General features: G+C 38.5%; 1 protein-coding gene across 1 annotated transcript in view; it reads left to right on the top strand.

The window, feature by feature from the left end:
• PCDH15 (protocadherin related 15) overlaps nucleotides 1-22,355 on the top strand; it is a 784,172-nt gene that overhangs the window by 326,898 nt on the left and 434,919 nt on the right. Inside the window, exons 11-13 of the mRNA XM_059397646.1 lie at nucleotides 9,476-9,682; nucleotides 18,436-18,570; nucleotides 20,037-20,186. Of these exons, the coding sequence (XP_059253629.1) occupies nucleotides 9,476-9,682; nucleotides 18,436-18,570; nucleotides 20,037-20,186 (492 nt within the window). The remainder of the gene's footprint in view (nucleotides 1-9,475; nucleotides 9,683-18,435; nucleotides 18,571-20,036; nucleotides 20,187-22,355) is intronic.

Below are 22,355 nucleotides of genomic sequence, written 5' to 3'. Positions count from 1 at the left end.
GAATAAAAAGGTCAGATCTATGTGAAAGCAGAGTTTAAAGCTGTTTATGAAAACCGAACAAAAAACACTCCTTCTGAGGGGGAGGAATACACACACACACACACATACATACACACATTCAAATATATACATATGTATATATATATATGTGTGTGTGTATATATATACATATATATATTTTGACACAGACAAGAGCCACAGAATTGAAACTGGAGAACTTGAATATCAGTGCAGATGGGACAGTGATCCTGGCAAGGTACTTTTCTCCAGACATTTGACAAAGACAAGAAAGTCTCGAGGCCTGAGAGGACAGCTAGCATAATCACAGATTTGTGATGCCACAGCCTAGAAAGTGCTTGGCCTTTGTGTGAACGATAACATCAGTGATACTTCACAGGAACTCAGTAGAACCCTCAGAGACACTGTTTTTGAGGCTCACGATGTTTGTAGTTTTCAGTTTGCCAAGTCTTTGGAATGCGTAACACTTACTTGCTGTGGGAAAGAAAGAAAGGCATTGAAGTTCTGCATTGAGGAAATCGCCAGTATGGAAAGGGTGCTTTTAGATGATTTCCCACCTGCCTTTGGCTCAGGTCATGACCCCAGGATTTTGGAATCGAGCCCCCCATTAGGCTCCCTGCACAGTGGGGACGAATACGTCACTTATGAAAATGAATAAAAGGGAAGAATACATCGTGTCTTCTTGTCTCACATTTTTATTCATCCAGCTGAATTAGAAGAGAAATGGGATGCAGCAGTCGAATATTGCAGGTCTCCAAATTTGCAGGCTGACAAAAGACACACGGAGGTGATATTTTAGTTGGCCACCTTCCTTCCTTACAAGGTGACCTGCTGCTGCTGCTTGGAAGAAGAAAAGCCATTTATCCATTCTGCTCACACTGTCTTGATTTTGGCAAGGCCGTCTTGTCTGCAAAGGTCATGGTAGGAGTACAACAGCAAGTCCAAATATTGTAAAATGTCCAGTTGGAGCCACTTTCTGAATGGCCCTGGCCGGCAGTCCCTCCCCACTACGCCCCTTCACAGGCGACGACTCCCACCAGCCTCTTGCACAACCACTCCCGACAGGTCCTCATAAACCTCTTGGTTGTTGCATGGAGAATTTAGAGATACGGTAACAACTCACGAGCTAGATAGGTCTGCTTACCATTTTTTCTCAAGAATAAGCTGGTACCTAGGAGAAACACTAAACTCTCACTCTTCCTAGCTTCCAGGCTCTGAAAAATAACCCACTTGGAGATAAGGGTTTTTCTGGGTTTGATTTGTTTTGTTTTGGTTTTGGGGGGTTTTGCTTTTGTTTTTTGGTGTTTTTTGTGGGGTTTTTTTTTTTTTTTTTGATAATGATGATTTTTGAAATTCAAATATTCCAAGATGGAATTTTCCAGTCCACTGGTTCAAATAAGACACTTCAATGGGGTTTTCTTCTGGTTGAGAGAAAAGAGGAAACTCAGTGGGAATGAGGTTAGAACTCTCTGTGGTCCTTTGCTGGTTGGAGAGGCAGATGGCAGGGCATTATAAGGGAGATAAAAGAGTTAACAGTATTCCAGAGTAAAGTGACTACTTCATCACCTTCATAATTCTGTTTCTGGTTAGCCTCGCTATTTACAGCCAAGATGATTCCCATGTTCCAAGCACCAGCTGAAGAGCCTGATGTACCTGTGATTAGCAGGGGTTTTCTGGGCCTAGGTCTTCCCCAGAGTGACTGGGTTTTTCTTTTTTAAATCATTCAAAATTACGTCAGTCATTCTGGTGTCAGTTCATATCTCAAACACTAAGCAAAGAGGAAGATTTTTATTATTGAAAGATATATAGGAACTTTGAAGATTCAATGCAATAAATTATGAACAGACTGGTCATATTCTTCCAGTGAGGATAAAAATATACTTCAGTTTATTAAAAATATTCTTTTGGTGGGAAGCATGTCAGTATGATTTTCTTGTCATTTTATGAACCCTTGTTGGGTATGGTTTGCCTATATTCTCTCTATGGAAGACATTTTTTTCCTTTTGTAAATTTCCAACCAAGACTGTACTTCTTTGCTCTATTTTTGACATCACAAACAAACCACTTGTGTGATTAAAAAAAAAAACACTGATTTTTTTGTAATTTATCTGATAAATTATGTTATGGGTCTGTACGTTCTCAAATATTTTTAGTCACTGTTCTAAGTGCCCTTGCTGTCAAAATCTTTAGGCATTCTTTTTAATTTGTTAGAGTATGGAAGTTTAAGTAAAGAACATTTTTGTAGGGTTAAGGCACTGTAATTTTCCAAGAAGGGCCAAGAAGCAATGAAATATACTTCTTTTTAATTATTAATTAGTTGGTTTTATTAATATAATCTTTGACCTAAGAACAGTGGCTTGCCACAGCCATCTCTCCCTAAGACATCTCAAAAGAAAAATGTACTCATGTAGAAATTAAATGTAACCTATTGTCACTAAGGCTCTGGCCCCAAATCCCTTCTAGAACTTCAGTGAGCTGAGCAGGATCCCACAGAGAGCTCCCTTACACAAGTGAGGTTCCTGCACTTTCATTTCCAACTGTTCTGTCCAACTGAAATTTAAAACTGAAGACCTACTAATTCTTTGTAGATGAGCCTAGAGCAGTGCTGGCCTCTGCTGTAACAGCTTCCTAGGAACCTGAGGCAGAGAAGAAGTAGCAGACCTAACTGGTCCCCAGAGGTCTCCTGGCTCCACATCTCATGGTCACCAAAAGTGCTTATTTCTGGAAGGCAGGTTTCAGGGCTTCCCGCACTGAATCAAGACACCCATGTGTCTCTCATGACATTTGAGTGTGAGAGCCCACCATGTATTAACATCATTCAGAACCCTGTAAGGCAGGGTAACATTAAAATAATAATTAAGGAAACAGAAAAATAAATACCTATCCGAAAGCCTGACTGAGCCTGCAGGAATGTGCTTTAACAGGGACCTCACATGAGACAGGGAGTCATCAGACGAGAAGGGCTTCAGAAACCACAGTGTTTGAGAAACACTGATGGAGAGTACAGTAGGCAGGGTCTTCTTTGGGAGCCTGCCTTTAATGAAATGATGGATGGGAAGAGACAAGCATCTGGAATGTTTAAATATCCTTGTAATGTTGGCTGCTCCATTCACATCCTAGATCAGACTTTATTAAATGCGCTGTTTGCCCTTGAGTGTCCATAAATTAATTTACTACCTTACTATAAACTAGTGGCCACAAACTAGTTTACTAGTTTACTGTGGTGGAAGCATGTGCACATTTGGGGAGAGCAAGTGTATAGCAGGTTTTAGAGGTTTTAGTAAACTTTTTTTATTGGAAACTGTCCCTCTTGCTGGGTTTTTACAAACCAAGACACCCAGATATACCAAAAAAAAAAAAAAAAAAAAAAAATGCCCAGTTGTCTCTCCACCCTCTCCTGGCCACTACTCCCCACATACCTAAAAACCCCCAACTGCATGATTATAACAATGTACACTACTTTTGTCTGTTTCAAATTTGTTTTAAGATTGTATTTATCAGTTTATTAATTTAATGTATTAATTTATTTGAGAGAGAGAGCTCAAGCTGGGGCAAAGAGCAGAGGGAGAAGGACAAGCAGGTTCCCCATACAGGGCTTGATCTCACAACCCTGAGATCATGACCTGAGCCAAAATCAGGAGCCAGGCAGTCAATGGACTAAGCCACCCAGGTGGTGCTAAAATTGTTTTCATAATCACGGTGAAGTATCATATCTTGTATCACAATCGTAATAGCATTGTGCACCTTTCCTTTTGTTCGATAGTTTGTTTTGTTGTTGTTGTTGTTGTTGTTGTTGTTTTAACTGTGGCTAACCTCTGAGGCATACCTTTCACAACCATATACTGGCCACTTATGAAAGAATCAGTAATAATGTATCGTAAAGGTAATCTTCCAACTTTCATAAGCATTTGCTTCCAAACAGAAGTCCAAGTCATTCTTGTTTGAATCCCAAGGCAGGCGTGTCTCAATGCCTGGCTCTTAGAAAGGTGTAAACGAGTAAGGTTGTTGATGCTAATAAATAAATTGGTTGAAAACATGAGTAAATCGATTTTAACAATCTAAATCGGTTAGGAAAAAGTGAGGGTAATTTCTGATCAAAGAGAGAAAATGGGAGTATAAATTGAGCCTTCCAGCAAGATCCTCCCAAACCAACCCTCTTCCTCAGGTTTACTTGCAAGTTGCATTGAGGAGTGGCAACGAGGAGGGTATGAAGCCTGGGTGGCATGGGCATGTCTGGTTTTCAGAGTCAGCCTCCGACTGAGCCAAATAAGCAGCTCCTGCATGAGCACAGGCAGGCTTGAGGAATGGAATCCTTTGTCTCCTGGAGGCTTGATTGAAGAGAACAGTCTTCTCCTGGGGTCTAGGAGAGAGACGGAGTTCATGGAGTGAGAAGGACAGGAGCATGATGGAGGCCCTGAAACTTTGGTGAGAGCAGTGACCCATTCTGGCTGGTCTTTCACAAAAGCACAGGCTCCCCTTATGGGCCTAGGGTGTTGACCAGGGTGGACGCAGACTGAGAAGTTAATGTGATCAGGGGCTGATGGTGGTAGTGAAATCAGGGTGGTAACCAGGGAGGAGGTGAGAAGTCGTTAGATCCAGCTTGTATTTTATACTTTATTTTAAAGTGTGGTATTGCTCCTATTCCTTTTCCACAAGTGATTTTTTAAAGCCTTTATTGATTTATTTGACACTGTTTTTTAAAAGATTTTATTTATTTATTTGACAGACAGAGATCACAAGTAGGCAGAGAGGCAGGCAGAAAGAGAGGAGGAAGCAGGCTCCCCGCTGAGCGGAGAGCCCAATGCGGGGTTCGATCCCAGGACCCTGGGATCATGACCTCAGCCACAGGCAGAGGCTTAACCCACTGAGCCACCCAGGTGCCCCTATTTGACACACTGAGAGAGAGTGAGAGAGCACAAGCAGGGGGAGCAGCAAGCAGAGGTGAAGGAGAAGCCGACTCCCTGCTGAGCAGGGACCACCCCCCCCCCAATATAGGACTCTGGGATCATGATCTGAGCCAAAGCCAGATGTTTCACTGACTGAGCCACCCAGGTGCCCCGTATTTTAGTTTATAGTCAATAAAGTATTCTCTCGGATTACCCATGACTGTGCACAGAAGCAGGAGTGGAGGCAGGTGGAGGAGCCTGAAGACTTGGCCGCCGTGACTCGTAAACAGCCATGGAGTGGGTTTATGAGGGTGAGAACTCCCTTTAGCAATGTTTGCTGATCCCCACACAGAGGTGTGAGGTGGACCAACATGCTGAGATAGACAGGAGAGGTCAGCTGGGAGTCATGAGGTTACGGACACTTCTCAGACAATGACATGCGGCCAGGGTCCACCAGGACCTGAGTGAGAGGAGGAGGACACAGTCTAGCCCTCCTTCCTGGGCCTCTCCAGCTGTCAGGAGCGGTGGAGAAAGGGACAGATCAGCAAAGGAGAATGAGGAGACGCGGGGAGCAAAGCCAGGAGGAGACCAGGAGAAAGTGCTGTCTTGAAAGGCTGCTGAACAGTGCTTGAAATGCTGAAGATAGGTCACAGAGATAAGGCCTGAGAACAACGCCTGCTTGCATCCAGGTCAGAGTCCTGATGGTTTTCCAAGAACAGGTGTGTGAGGCCAGGGCCGAGCCTGACCTAGGCGAGGGGGTGGGGTGGAGTGGGGGGCTCGGGAACACCTGTGAGGAGGGACCCCCCCCCCGCCAGTGGTGAATACATGGGTGTGACGGGTACGTCTTACAGGTTCACCACAAAGATCTCCTGACTGCTGAGGAGAAAATGATCTCCTCTTACTTTCTTAGAATTTATTTCCATGTCTTGATCATCGCCCCCATTTTCTCTTTCTCCCCTAAATCCCACTATCTAGTTGAAAGGGCTTACGTTAGAGATGGTGGGGCTGCTTGCCACCGGTCCTCAGGTGCAGGGAGGGAAGGGACTATCCACACTTGCTCGTTTTAATATCGAAAAAGGAGTAGTTTGTGTCTTTCAGTGTTTTGCTCTCCAAAGTAACTAAATAGTGTATTTTTCTTCTACTTTTGCTTTCTTGGCTTTTAGTTTCATTACTGAAAATGGGACTCATGCCCAGAAATAGTCCAAACAAAATCTGGCTTTTAAATATAATGCTTAACTGGTAACTGCAGATGCGGTAGATATAAATAAAGTTACCTTTATGGGATGAAGTGATTTCTTAAAAACGCCGGCTCATTTCACTTGACCTGCTTTTTGTGCTTCTCATCTCATTCACCAGTGATTACAGGGGAACCAAATAAGTCAGATTTTTGAGAATTTCTACTTATGTTGTTTAGAAGCAGAGAGGGTAGGATGACAGGTCTGATGCATGGTCTTGCAGCAGAGCAAAGTGTAATAGTATTAATTTGTGTTACGTGCCATATTTTACCTCTAATTAATCTGGAGTATCCACGTTATTAATATTCTTTCCTGCCACTAATCTCTTCCATCCGTCTTACATTTGTGTATTCATTTGCATTCTCTGAATTAGACAAACGTTGTGAATTTCCCTCCATAGCCTCTCATAAATCAAGAGACCTGAATTTGGGTGCTTTCCTGTCTGTTTCTTACATGTGATGCGGCCTTGAACTTAAAACTCATCCTTCTCCTTCTCCATGAACACAAAGGAATATTTTTTGTGTTTAGAGAGGGGTATACAAAAGAGAGTAAGGGTTAAGAATGTGGACCTTGGAGACAGATACCTGGTTAGCTCTCCTGAAACACTGAAATCAGACAAAGTATGTGATAGCAATCCAAACATACCGACCATACTAATGACAAACTAATGTGAGGGTTAAAAGAGTTTCACATGTTATGTTTAAAGATGTGCAGAATTAGATTCTTCTCATAGATCTGATTTGAGTTTTATTTCCTTTTCATTGGATGACTTTGTTTTCATCATGCAGATAATAACATGTTTTCCTGGCTTCACAACAGGCAGTAAAAATTAACAACCTACAAGCTAAATGTAAAACATAAACTTCTTTCACCGGAATAAAATTTGGCTTTTTGTTTTCCTGTCACTGTCCATAAATTGTTTTCCTGTGTGTTTATTGGGCGAGGGGGATGGGGACAAATGATAGATTTTGTGACTTTTCATGACATCACTAGTATGTCCATATGGATAGGACATAATGGCTTTTGGAATAATTAGCTACAAAATAAAGGCGAGAGAGAAAAGGTCCTGTTCAGAATGACTTGCATGTACGGATTGCTCCTGCTTTAATCAGATCACAGTTGCTGGGTCGGAACCCCATATGGACCAATTAGTTTCATCCAGTATAAAAGCGATGTTTTCTGGTCTTTGACTGTACCTCTCACCCCGATCAGCTGTGCTCAAGGAGCCTGTTGTGTGTCGCAGAGGGAAAGCCTAGAAGAGTGTCCATGGCTCAGCACAAATTAATCATAACCTCTGGATGCAGAAGGAGCTACCCATGGTGTCAACAGCACATATGGGCTATGTGTGAGAGGAATACATAATTCTAGAAAAAGCTACACATTATTTCAGGATTATTGTCCTCAGTGCAGAGCAGAGCTCATGAACATTTTACACTGTGGACCCCTCTTGGCAGTCTGTTCCCAAAGAAAATTCAAATGCACAAAATGAATGGCATAATGTTATAGAGGGAATCTAATTCATTGAGATGGAGTTACCAAAATATTTTTTAAAAAGTTTTTATCCATGCTTTAAATAACATAATGCTACAGTGACTTTATTCATTACCATAAATTCAAATTAGTAATTAGCATAAATGATATTTCAGAATATCTTCAATATTAATACTAATGTGAAGGAAAGAAAGTATTGTGATTTTTCTTGGTTCAGAGTTACCAGCCTTGCTAAATATCACTGTGATTTGTTACTTACCCTATTAGTTGACGAAAATGCTAAATTACAATTGGAGGAAAGTGCACAACTGTCTTCTAGAAGGCCTAGGTTCTTGCCTCTGGGTTGAAAAATCAGAGATATCTATCTGAGCTATTTATAAATTTTCATGACCAAAATGTTATTATTTCTTCCAGGAAAGCACTCCAATATTTAGTGTAAAATATTTAACTTTCACCTGGAATTGATTTCAAAATACAACTATTGTGGTTATAGGGAAAACTTATTAATAAAAATTGACAGTGGGGACTTTGAATTTATTTTAATAAATGTACATTATATTGGGTTGTATCAAGGTTTCCCCTAACAGGTGGAGGAAATTTTCCAGAACTCAGATGTGATGAAATCTTCTCTCAAATAAAACTTTTGGATTCGTATAGAATAAGACAAATTTTCTTAATAAAACAAAAAGTCAGGGGTTGGTGTTCCCCCAATTCCCAACATGACTACATGGCCATGGAAAGAAAATATATTAGAAATATCAATTGTCATCAATTTTTTATACTAAAGAGGAGAAAAAAGAGGATAACAAACATATTTCTAGGACATGAATATCAATTTTACTTGAATAATGTATGAAATTAAATAATATTTGAAATTCTACAACTACTAAAAGTATTTCATTGAAATCATCTCTGTCCCATATATGAAGCTTTTGAGGACTTTCCATGGGCAGAAATGTAGTCTTAATCTATTAACTTTATATGGAAACATCAATTATTTGGGGATTAGATCATTCATGTGGAGTTAGAAGACACAGAGGAGAATAAAGTAAATATGATACTTTATGAATCTTTTTTCCTTGGACTTGCATTTTTTTTAAAGATTTTATTTATTTATTTGATAGACGGAGATCACAAGTAGGCAGAGAAGCAGGCAGAGAGAGAGGAGGAAGCAGGCTCCTAGCTGAGCAGAGAGCCCGATGCAGGCCTTGATCCCAGGACCCTGGGATCATGACCTGAGCCGAAGGTAGAGGCTTTAACCCACTGAGCCACCCAGGCACCCAGACTTACATATTTTATCAGCAATTTACCACATGTCTTCTTTCTTGGTTTTCTGTCTACTTATGTGAAAGCATAGCTATCTTTTCTTTTTTTTTTTCTTTTAAATATTTTTATTTATTTATTTGACAGACAGAGAGCACAAGTAGAGGGAGAAGCAGGCTCCCCACTGAGCAGGGAGCCCAATGCGGGGCTCGATCCCAGGACCCTGGGGTCAAGACCTGAACTGAAGGCAGAGGCTTTAACCCACTGAGCCACCCAGGAGCCCACAGTTATCTCTTCTAACAACATTCAGCAGCAGATACAATAACTCACAGCAATGATTATTAATATATATTTTTTAAATATATGCTGAATTTTAGGACAGGAGACCAAAAGTTGATGAAGCCTCTGTGGACTTTCTCTTCCTTATTTATGCTTTCTAAGGGCCCCTCAACTCTAAAGCATTTCTTCTTTCTGTACTGACACCCATTCGAAAAAGAATCCTCAAAAATAGCATGAAAAGTGACCCTCTAAGATGATCCAAGAACATACAACATTTTAACCTTTTTAAAAATTCTTTTCTAGGCTGAACAGGACAATGGCCATCCTCTGCCTGCCTTCGCCAGTCTCCATATTGAAATCCTGGATGAAAATAATCAGAGTCCGTATTTTACAATGCCCAGTTACCAAGGCTATATCCTGGAATCTGCCCCTGTGGGAGCAACCATCTCTGACAGTCTAAACTTGACCTCCCCTCTGAGAATCGTGGTTCTGGACAAAGATATAGAAGATGTAAGCTCAGTATAAATGTTGCTCTTGTTTCCTTGACGCAACTTATTATATTTATGTCAACAGGAACTTTGACAAAGACGTCGCGATGGGAGCTATGGAATAGAGAACAGAGTCCTTGTTAATAAGAGTCTCATAAATGACAATCTTAGTGTTGTAATTTCATTTCATGTCAAGAATACTATAAGAAAAGAGCATATTTGAATTTAGCGACCTTTTTTTTTCAGTTTTATAGATACTGCATATAGGGAAGAAAACAAATGTTTCATTTATATTTGCTAAACCCCCAGGAATCTTTTTTATTAATATGGGTTAAAAACTGTATATACAGTTGCTGATAGGGAAGAGTCATGGCATTAGACAATGAGTCTACAAAAACACAAAGGCAGTGCTGGAGTATGATTTGGGGGACTTTGCTGACACTATGTTATTTGGGGGCAGCTGATTTGCTCCTGCTTCTGCTGGTGGTTGTGCTGAAGCTTAGATGATCTGCTCTACACATAGTAGTCCATAGTGGTGACACTAGCTTACACATTGGGAAATGTTCCAGGCTGGGCGGATCAGCCTATTTTTCCCCTTCAGTCCCTCTCTGGTTGTAGAGAACAGACAGAAAATCTATACCAGGCCAGTCAGAGCACTTCCAGGAAAGGAAAAACAAAGGACTGGAGCTGGAAGGTTTTGGCATGATGTATTAAAGAAGTGGAAAGGACTTTTGAGCCACTGGAGCCAAATGTCCTGGCCTCATGGTAGCAGTTTGTCACCAGCAGGGGAGAAGGGGCAGAAAAGAGTCCTGTTGGTGCTGTCGGGTAAGACTTTCCCTGAGGATGGACATGTTCTGCAGTCGTGCTGTTCACCCCAGGAGCTGCGAGCCCCGTGTGGTTGTGCAGTGCTCAGTGTGAACTGGACTAGGAACCCCATTTTAATGTTGTTGTTGTTATTTTTTTTTAATTAACTTAAGTGTAAATCATCCCCTGTCACTAATTGGACAGCGCAGCTGTGGAGTGTCCCCCAGATCTCATTCCATGGCTTTTGTCATCTGTCTGGTAAATGAACTTCCAGACTTTTTTTTTTCTCTTTCTGGAAAAAGTGTGTAACACTTCACCAAGGCTTTGACAACTCCATGTGCACACTCCTTTTCCCAGGTCCCTTCCTGCCTCCCAGTCCTTTCTCTTCTCTCATCCACCGTTCTTGTCTTTCTTATTTCTCCTCTTCCATCTCATCATGTTATCACGTCACAAATATCACAGCAGTAGCTGTCACTGAGTTCTAAGTACCTGCCAGACAGTATAGTAATTGCTTTATCTTGTATTAATTCTCTTAAATCTCATGGCAAACATAATAGATGAAATTTCCCATATAGCAAAAGGGGAGATGGAAGCTATTTTAAATGCCTAACAGTGATCACAGGGTTCATAAATGGTGGAGCTGGTCCTTGAGCCAAGGTCTATGGGAAGTGAAGTCCTTGATTTTAAGCACCAAACTAAAGCCCCTATCTCTTTGCTACAGTCTGGCTCTAATCTGACTATGATAATGGCTGATGAATGCTACAGACTTTCTTCCAGAAAAGTGCATATCCATGCACAACTTCCCATCCTAGCTTTAAGGGGTTAGGGGGTCCCCTGAATGTCTTCATTTAGTGAATGCTTGCTAGGAAACTCAGAGTCACCCTAATACGTTTTATATAGGCTAAGTTACTGGTAGAATGAGTGCTGTCCCATAAATTTTGGTATGGCTCCTATTTCATTTTTAAATTGGAATGCATAATCATACTTTGAGCAGTGACTAGCTAATTTGTGAGATTATCATGGTTTATGTCACACCTTCATGAACACAGTGGTAAGCAAAAGCTAAATCCTGAAGAAGAAAAATAAAAACAAGCAACTAAATCCTGAAGAAAAAGAAAAAAAAAAGGCTAAATCCTGAAGAAGTTTTAGTTTCTCCATAATTGCAAAATGTACATGTCTGTACTCATTGATGTATTTACTATTATTATTATTATTTTGCTTGATGTGTTTATATTTCTGAATGGTTGCACACTAAGCCCTACACTAGTTTGTGTACATGCCGACTTTTCTGGATTTTCATTCTCTTTAAAGATTTTCAGATTGCTTCTAAGAACCTATCAAGAATGGTGGGACTTGCAGGGTGTCACTGAGGCATGTCGGGGAGCTCCTGGGTCTAGAACACCTGGGAAACATGATTAGCATTGTGCTCTGAGCGCCGACAATTCCAGTGAGCCTATTAAAAGCTCTGAGTGTTTCCAGGGGTGAGGCGACGGGCTGTGGTTCTGGGGAGTTTGTGCTTTGGAGTTAAACAGCCCTGTTTGACTCTTGGTTCTACCGCGTAATGGCTGTAGCATGTGGAGGGGCTCTCATTTACCAGTTGCTTCACCAGTTGCTCCATTTGCTTAATCACCTGTGATCCAAAAGGTCAATGATTGCTGCCTTGATCTGCTCCTTTACTCGGGGCTGGCGTGGATGGGTGGGGAGAGCACCATTCCCATAGATGAGGCCATACAGATGGAGAATGGTGCCACTACCACATCTCATTAAAATATCACAAACTTGAACACTGTGTATCTGGTCACTCATTTCTTATTTAGGCCCATCCTCTTTCTGAAATTAACAACAATGTGTGCCATGAGGTGCCCTGAAAGGGAACCAGTATCTCTAATCTAGTTATAAATGTTTCCAAAACATCCTTCCTATTTTGTCCTCTGAATGCTTCACGACTCTCTTTTCTTTTCCCATCTTTATGACCATCACCCTACTCGCCTCTCATTAGAATTGCCTCCTGACATGCTTGCCATTGTATCTTTTTCTGACTCAGGCCTCTCTCTCATCTGGCCACTAATGGTGATCTCTTCGAGAGCTCACATGGGGCTGTGCCATCTGTCTGCCTAGCATGCTGGTGGGACATCACGAACCCCATACAAGAGAATGGACAGTGTTGCTCAATGCCTGAGCATTCCTACCCCATCATGTGCTCAAACTCCCTGGCTCACCTGTTACCTTTAACAATTACTTGTAGTCTCCTCCACATGCCAACCTGCTTCTCATCTCATTTCCATTATTTATGACATTTTCATGTTTTGAAATGTTTAATCCTTCATTTCCCAAGCTGACTTGGACAACTTATGCTCAGTGTTTAGAATTTCACTCAGACTTTCCCTCATCCAAGCATCTTGCCCAGACTCTGCTTCCTCCCAGATAAGCTGCCTTTCTCACCTCTGTGCATTTCTCTAGTGCTCTACTCACATCATTGTAGATGCCTTGCTCCCTCTGAATGTAAATGGAGGATAGAGCCTACATCTCAGTCACTTCTGTATCTTGAAGATCTAATGCAGTTCCCAGAAATTAATAGGTTCTAGTGATTATTTAATGAGCTCATGCATTCGAGCATGAGTAAAGGGATGAGGACATCTAATATATGCATCAAAAATTCTAGTGATATTGATTTAACTGTGTTACAACATGGCCCCATTCCATGGTTGGACGACTAATTCCTAGAAAGCCCTTCATCATATTGAATTGGAACTAACCTTCTTGCAATTCATCCAGTATTCCTTACAGCTTTCCTTTGCAGCACACAGAATAAATTTGTAGAATAGTCACTAATATGTTTCAAGATACATTGATGTCCTTCTGAATCATCTCTTTTTCCAGGCCAACAACTGTTTGTTTTTAAAAAGTAAAATATGTTCATTGCTAGGTTACTTTAAGGTCTGTGTTAACAAAAGAAACTTTAAGGCCCTGGAAGTTCACAGGCAAGAATTTTACTACATGGTAAATTCTTGCTGTTTCTGAATGTCAGAATTAGTGAAATCAATCAGCACAGGGATAATAGGATTTAAGAATAAAGACAGAGACATGTCACCACATGCAGACGTTATTAACAGAAATGGAGGTTCCGTATCAGGCATGAAAAGAAGTCCTCACGGTAGCAGTCAGTTTCCTGAGTTGTTTCAAGAATAGCTGTGCCATGGGGCATATGCCAAGAGGAGAACGGACTTGGATTATTTGTCTAAAAAAGAAGCTCTGTTTCTTTCCTTCAGCTCAGGGGAAAATAAGACAAAGCTTTAAAACACAGTAGCAAGGATTGGTGAGTTGTGATGTTATTAATGGTGTACCTTCCGAGTCAGAATCTTGAGTCACAATGAACCTGAAAAAAAGTACAAAAATTGTATTAGTGTTTCTTTTCTGTAGTTTTATAAATAGCGACATCTAGATACATATATTATATACAAAGAGAGATAGGAATCACCTTTATGTGTTTTTTTTTAAAGTACTCTTAGCTTATACTTTCAAAATAGCTCAGAAGATAGGTAAACAAGACATGGCCAAGGTTTTCAGGAGGATGTCAGAAGCCACTGGGTTTTCAGAAGCAGAGCTTGGTTCTTGAATTCTGGTTACAAAAAAATAAGTAAGTAACAAGGAACAGGAATCAACAGAGGTTACTCACTTGGCTTTTAGAAAGGCAGTGAGTCACTTAATTCCAGCTGGGTTCATGTTCCTGCATCAAGTGTTACTGTTTTGAGATAAAGACATCCTTGACTCTAGTACAAAACACTTCAAGGTGCTGATATGTGTTTATATGCTTTATACATATTGATATGCCATTGTATGTAAATTATGTCAGAGTATGAAGACAAAAGTTGAAAAAAGTTATTAGTTTAAATGTACTAGAAAATGTCATTGTTGTCTGTTTCTCACTAGTGTGTACTTGGATGCCATATGTGTGTTTGTGGTCATATATGCTTACATTGTTTTTTCTTGATGTTAAATTTGCAAATAGGTCCCACCTGGTGGAGTTCCTGTAGGTATTGGGTGTTTATTTTGAGTTTGTTGTGAATTGCTGTGGTTATTTCTTAGCTTTTTTTCAATTTTCTTCTACAACAAGTAGACTGTTAATTCATGATCACTTATACAGAAACCTACAACTACCATAAATATGTATATGCTTGTAGATGTAATTGAAACTTATGTTCCTCATGTTATTGGTTAGAGTAGAATGAATTGTTCAGAACCCAAAGTGCAGCTGAACTTTAGCAAAGATTATTCAGTTGTTAAATGTTTTTGCAGTCCATGACAACCATGCATAATTCATCACAGTATTCTTTCTAAAAGATTCTAAGTGTGGAGCTGAACCTTTTTGAACAAGTTTCTCTGAAGACAACCACTGCTGACCAATTCAAATTGATAGATGAGATTAATCTTTTTTGGCATTTCTTATTATACTTTATAATTTATGTATGCCCGTAAGTATGCATATGTATGTATATGCACATATACTCACATTTCTGTGTTATATATGTGTATATATATGAGAATGCATATAAACTTGTGTGTGTGTGTGATATGATATTTTAATTCTTGTTGGAAACCCAAAGTTGGCTTTAAATCCAATTACTTATTATTTTGAATGTCTTTCTTCTATATGATGGGATTTCTAATTCTATATTCACCTGTTTGTTTACATTTGCATATGTGCTTACCTTCACCTTCCTTTTTTTAAATTTTGTGCTGTAAGTGAACATCAGAGTTTATTTTACCTTCCCAGAAAATAATACACAAATCAGTGAAATGATATACTTATGATATATACCAAATATATACTTTAGACAAAATAATCTGCCATTTGTCTGAAGGAAAAAAGAACATTTATTAATCAGCCTTATTTGTACATAAGAATTAGTTAAAAAACTAATATGTATTTTAAACAAATTTATAGACACAAGGACTACATAAAATCCATTGTCCCTATCAGAATAGTACGCCAGAATGTTATCGATTTACACTCATAATATACCATACCTGAAACTAGTGTTAAAAATAAATCCAAGTGTTAAGCTTTGAGTAACAACTAGTTAGATATTTCCAAATATGTATTCTTAAATTCTTGTCCTCAAGAAACATTCAGATATTCACCAATGGGATCTACAGATCCAATATATAGATTTTAAAAAGTTGGCACATGACCTGTTTATAAAATTTGCAAGTTAAAATTTAATCAAAGGTTAACTGAGCAGGACAGATTAAGATGTCGTGGACAATTGTAGCTTTCCGTGTTATGTTATCTCTTAAAAAATAAAAAAATCTGCATGTCTGGGAAGTGTTACTTTACTCCCCAGTAATTACAACAGGACTTGAAGTGAAAAATTATCCAAAGGTCTTTAATGTTTCTAGTTATCAAATACAAGTGTCTGTTTATGAGGTCCTGGTGTGTATATTGTCTTCAAATGCAAAGCCTTTGACAGTGAAAAACTTGCTTCTTCTGTCAACTGGGAAAGGGTCTATGTTGTTTGGGACACAAGCATATTATGCAGTTTTACATATGCACATGCTGGTTCACAAGCCAACATTCACTGCAGTTTTGCACCCTCACAATACCTAGCATTAAAAAAAAAAAGTGCCTACAATATGTGGTGAGGATATGCATGAATATATCTAACAATTCTACTAACAGAGGCTCCAGTTGAAAGGAAGAAAAAAAATTGGGAAAATGTTCATTCTATGCAAGTAAAGAATGACCGAAGTACTTGAATAAAGGGAAAGAAGTAAGTATTTGCTTTATCAGGTCCCATAGCAGAACTTACTCACTTTGAATCACTGGGTGTTTCAAGTCTGGGCAAAGGAAGCTATTCTTCAGCACCATTATGAGTAAAGTCAGAGAACACACAAAAATATATGAATTTAACAGGCTAGTGATTTTACCTTGATTGGTAAAATCAAGGACAAACATTAAAAAAATGACAGACACTCCTACTTATTTAGGGTTTTTTGTGGTTGTTGTTCATTGAAACTGCATTCTAACTTTTCTGCTCATTTAAAAGTAATCATTGGATTTTATCACAATTGACTTTAAAGTACACAGTAAGAAGCAACCTCAAAATGTGGTTCAAGATACATTGAGTTTACATGCATTTTATAATCTGTTTTTAAAACAAATATTTTAACTTATTAACTAACATGCTTGATTATCCATACACCCCACCTGCTAGCCGTGCTGACCAATGGGGTTCATGACCCTGACATGGAGCCTGAGGTTCCTGCTTTAAAGTATCCAAGGAAAGCCTCTGACTTTTCACAACTCTTAACAACCTTGATTATTTTATAGTCAAGAAACCAGTGGAAATTATTATATACAGCATTATTTTTTCTTGTTCCAGGATCAATAAATGTAACATACTAAACTGACATCACAATCACGGACATAGAAGCTACAATAGTATACCATTTAAATGCTATCTCCTAATGAGATGTTACAAATATAGAACTTGTGTTTAGTTTAAATGAAACCATTCATTTCAAAGTTATTTGAAACATACCTATTGCATTTTTAAAAAGGTATGTAGGTTACAGTATCTGTGGATCAAGCCATGCCTTTTAATATAGTAGGACACATTTCAACTTTCTCACTTACACATAGAAATTTTTAAAAGGTCAGTTCTAATTTTTTAATCAAATGAACATGCCTTTAACAATTCCAAAGTCTATAGTCTGCCCTCAGCCCTGGATTTCAGATTTGGAAAAGTACTCTATGATATTAGATTATATTTCACACTGTGCTGTGCATCATATGTATTTTTTCATTTGAGTCTAGTTGACACGTGCTGTGACATGAGTTTCAGGTAAACTTCTCTGTATGTTATGCTGAGCTCAGCACATGAGTAGGTCCCATCTGTCACTGCACAGTGGTCTTACAGGACCAGTGACTATCCCCTGTCCTGTGCATTTCATCCCAGGACTTACTCATTCCATAACTGGAAGCCTGTTATATATTACAGGCTCCCCTTAATGCACAATATTTTTATAGTTGCCAAAACCTATAGAAACACCTCACCTCCCTGTGTCAAGTCTGTTGATGTTGTTTTCATAAAGCTTTGTCCATAGTCCTGTTTCCCACTGTTCATTTCTCTTCCCCACCTGCCTTCTTACTCTACCACCAGACACCAGTTCATGTCTCCCCACTTACATCCTTGTTCTTTCTCTAACAGGCAGAGATTAATACCTTATCTTGCAGGACGGCAGTAAGACTGTGAAGGGTTTCCAATGCATAGTTAATTATCTCTGTTTTGAGCTCTGTAACCCCATCTTTATGTATATGTCATTTTTCTGAACTCTTATCGGACACAATGCAGCCAATTCATATATCTTCAATCTAATCATCTGAAATTTTTAAATTAAAATAAACATTATGTTTCCCTTTGGAGAATCTTTGTAGCATTAAAATAAGAAAAAGCAAGCATGCTATTTATAGGTAATGAATTATAAATAACCAATTTTATTTATTTTACATTAAATGTGAAAACAGAAGAGTACTAGGCATATGTGCAGTTTATTACTACAAATGAAGTAGTTGTGCAATCCTACAGCTAAAATTTGGGGCTGCAGTTTTCTTTTCTTGCATTTATTTCTTATTCCTCAAGTCCGATGAAGTTCTGGAGAATATTGATATTAAATAACCAAAAAGAGTATATTCAATTGGATTATTACCTATCCTATTCTTTTCCTTTTATTTACATTATGTGTACTTGTACTCATTTTGCTATGATGTTTTCCACAAAAGTGGTCATTGTCTTTTCATAATTCAGCTCAGTGATGAGTGAATGTCTAGTGAAACCTATCTTGTCTTTGGACTATTATAGTCATGCATAGTTTTGTAATAGATTTGCGAAATTAATCTCCAGTTAATGAGCTAATAGCTACATTGTGTATTCAACATTTTAAATAATGGCATTCTTTTTTTTTTCAAAGACGAAAGACCCAGAGCTTCACCTTTTCCTGAATGATTACACCTCAGTCTTCACCGTTACACAAACTGGCATCACTCGCTACCTCACTTTACTTCAGCCAGTGGACAGGGAAGAACAGCAGAATTACACTTTTTCGGTAAAAGGCTTTCGTGTGTGTGTGTGTGTGTGTGTAAACAAAGATATCTGTTTAAAACTTAAGTCAATAATTCAGGAGGAAAATGCAGTATTATCAAGGAATTGAGAATTTAGATTCTCAATAATAAAATTCTTCACATGTATTTTTGTTTGTTTGTTTTATAAGTTTGTGCAACAGTGTTAACATTCTTTCCAACAGAGGAAAAATAATTTTCAAGATGGAAACAGGAAAATAGGAGTCTTGTTTTTCACCATACACTCATAATTTACTTAAATTTGAGATAGTATCATCTAGAATCCACAAATAATCATTTCCTAACCCTTGTTTTATTTTAACATTTTTTTTTGTTATTACATTTTAAATTTTGTCATGGGGTTAAGCCACTAGGATGATCCCTGCGCCCCCCAAACCCATCCCACCCCTCCTCTGGAAACATTTGGCAATGTCTGCAGACACACTGGCCATCACTGCTGTGAGAGGTGCATTTCGTATCAGGGAGGGAGACACTAAGGATTCTTAGTGTCTTATAGCACACAGGACAGGGCCGCCACCACCAAAACAGATAAGTATCTGATGGAGAGATCCGAGTTTAGGTTAATCAAGAACAAAGAGAAAAAAGTGAGGGGAGATTAGTCAAGCTGTAATTGTAAATAGTTACCAAAAAATAGAAATATTTTTGTGTCTCTATGAAAAGAGCAGTTGAGAAGCTAATACAGATGAAAAGAAAGTTGTATTATCTGACTTTCTGAGATGAATTTTATTCAGATATAAGAGAAAAATGAGATGATAGAAAAGTAGAGATTGTGGGACTTACATAGGATTTCCTTCTGAGACCCAGAGCTTCCAGAAACCTGACAGGTGAAACTTAGATACAGAGTGGATTTCAAGAGTTATTCAGAACAAAGACGGTGGTGTTATAATGCTGATTTTGTTTGTCAGACCTTCCTAAAATGTTAGCGATGTAATTACAATATCACTATTAACTAATGGCACTAAGTCTTATAAAAATTGCCACTTGGTGAATTACCAGAAAAAGACATCACATCTCTAGGGCACCTACTTTCTTGTGTGATATAAGTATGTTGACTATAAACACTTCTATGGCATTGTATACAGAATATGGAAATATGAAGAATAACTTCCTTTTTTTTAATAAATTTTAAAAAATTAAGTAGTAGTTAACATCAGCAATGTTACTGGCTCACCCCAGGGCTCTAACATATTTTGCACATCTGCTTCTTTAAAATGTGCTTGGAATTGGATACATGAAAAATAAAACAGAATCCTCTATAATCACCTCTGCTTATATGTACTATCATAGGTCTTTTCCTTTTATCCACAGAACATTTTGGCACCCATTTAAAACTGAAATTATATATAAGAAACGTCTTAAATTGTAAGAGTGAATTCTGTGCTGCTTCCGTTCGCATGACTTCTCTGTTACATGTATTTTTCTCTCCCCGAAGATAACGGCATTTGATGGTGTGCAAGAAAGCGAGCCAGTTACTGTCAATATTTGGGTGATCGATGCAAACGATAACACTCCGACCTTTCCTGAAATATCGTATGATGTCTATGTGTATACAGACATGAGCCCCGGCGACAGTGTCATTCAGGTAACTGGCTGTGTGGTGTGCGGGTTCACAGGAAGTCGTTAATTCCATGGGCATTATGCAATGTGTACATTAAGAAACTGTTGAAGAGGGCCGCCTGGGTGGCTCAGTGGGTTAAAGCCTCTGCCTTCGGCTCAGGTCATGATCTCAGGGTCCTGGGATTGAGCCCCACATCGGGCTCTCTGCTCGGCAGGGAGCCTGCTTGCCCCTCTCTCTCTGCCTGCCTCTGCCTACTTGTGATCTCGCTCTCTATGTCAAATAAATAAATAAAATCTTAAAAAAAAAAAAAAAAGAAACTGTTGAAGAAGTTGAAGTGAGCTCAGACTCATGGTATGGCATAGTTGAGTTTAAGAACTTTAGATTTATGTTTATTTTTCAAATAAAAGTGCAACTATATGCCCTTTATTTTTTTAAGCTTTTATTTTATATATATATATATATTTTTTTATTTTTTATTTATTTTTTTAATATAATTTTTTTTATTTTTTATAAACATATATTTTTATCCCCAGGGGTACAGGTCTGTGAATCACCAGATTTACACACTTCACAGCACTCACCATTAAGCTTTTATTTTTTGAGGTGGGAGAAGAGCACAGAGAGGGAGAGAAGCGCAGTCTCCGCAGAGCAGGGAGCCCAATGTGGGACTCAGGACCCTGAGATCATGACCTGAACTGAAGGCAGACGCTTAACTGACTGAGGCAGTGAGGTACCCCATTCCACTTTAAGTGGAACTAATTAATTGCAAACATAGATATTTGACTAGTTTATACTTGATTTTTAAAATTTTAATGTACCAAATATATTTACTTAATATAATAATGTATTTAACACCCTGAAGTTTCAAGTATTAGACATACAGTTGAAAACTTCCAATTATTTTGAACTTCTGCAAATATGGGTTGAATTTCCCTTGGTGATAAAGACAGAAGACTGCCTTAATAAATTAATGGATAATACTGTTGGACAGTGGTTACCCTAAAATGGAATCATTGCAACAGAGAAAAATTTTAATTGTGTAGTAAGTGGTGTCTTTGAAAACACAGAAATTCTGCAAAATCTTTCTCCTTGATTTGTCTTATTTCTATTATTAACTGTGTACTTACTGCATTTAAATTAATTACAAGTTATCTTAAAATATGTGGGTTTTTTCCATTTTTTTTTTGTATTTTGAGTATGTTATAGAAAAGTCATAATATTCTTCCTTGAGGATTTTTAGAAAGAGTGGAGTCTAGCACTTTCCAAACTGACTGTGCTGCGAGTTAATGAGGGAGCTGTTTAGAAACACAGATAACCAAGATTTCACGTCCACTTTCCTGGATCTGAAGCTTTACTAACAATACATACATTACTGATAATTAGAAAGCGAACCCTGAGAGCTTCAGTTGCTCAACCGTGTAAAGATCACTTATGTGGATTATCCTCTAAATTTGAGAGTCAGACTCAATAATTCTAAGTAACTTTCAGGCCAGGAGGGCCATGATTCTATATACTTTGAGAGTATTTGCATAGCTCCAAATTGGTAGTAAATTACATATTACATATTACATAACAATTATGTATATTACACAAATTACATATTACGTAACAATTACATTATATTATTAGGGTCATATAAAGGGTTAGGGAAAGGCTGGAAATTCGCCTGTACCTGCTTGCGAGTATGAATACCTTCAACTGCATCTGGTATTGGGGGAAAAGCAATGGCACATTCCATTCCTATCTTGTCTCGTTTTGACGAAATCCACCCTTTCAGCCATTTGCCTTAAGGGTAGAACTCTGTTTAGGTTATTATTTCTGCATCCATAACCTCTGTACCCACAATGCCTAGCACCTAGTACATACTCATTGTAGTAGATGCTCAATAAATGTTTATCCAAGGGTGACAGAGGGAGACTTGCAGGCAAGTGGTATGAATGAACGAGAAGGTGTAAAAATGCTGGCCTTTATTTCTAGTCAACTGGTGGACCTAGTGAGCTACATTTATCTTTACCCTGACACTTAGTACAAAAGCAGCAAAATTACAGTTTACACAGATAAAGGAATGACTATCGTCATCATGTTCTTATTCAATTAGACCTGATTCTCATCTCTAAAATAACATAATTGTAATTGAAAGTAAAAATAAGTATATGTGTGTGTGTGCGTGTGCATGTGTGTGTGTGTGTATGT

The sequence above is a fragment of the Mustela nigripes genome, chromosome 4, assembly GCF_022355385.1.
Source record: "Mustela nigripes isolate SB6536 chromosome 4, MUSNIG.SB6536, whole genome shotgun sequence".
In the NCBI taxonomy this organism is placed as follows: domain Eukaryota; kingdom Metazoa; phylum Chordata; class Mammalia; order Carnivora; family Mustelidae; genus Mustela; species Mustela nigripes.
Note: the sequence above shows the minus strand (reverse complement) of the source record. Positions and strands in the feature narration are given on the sequence as shown.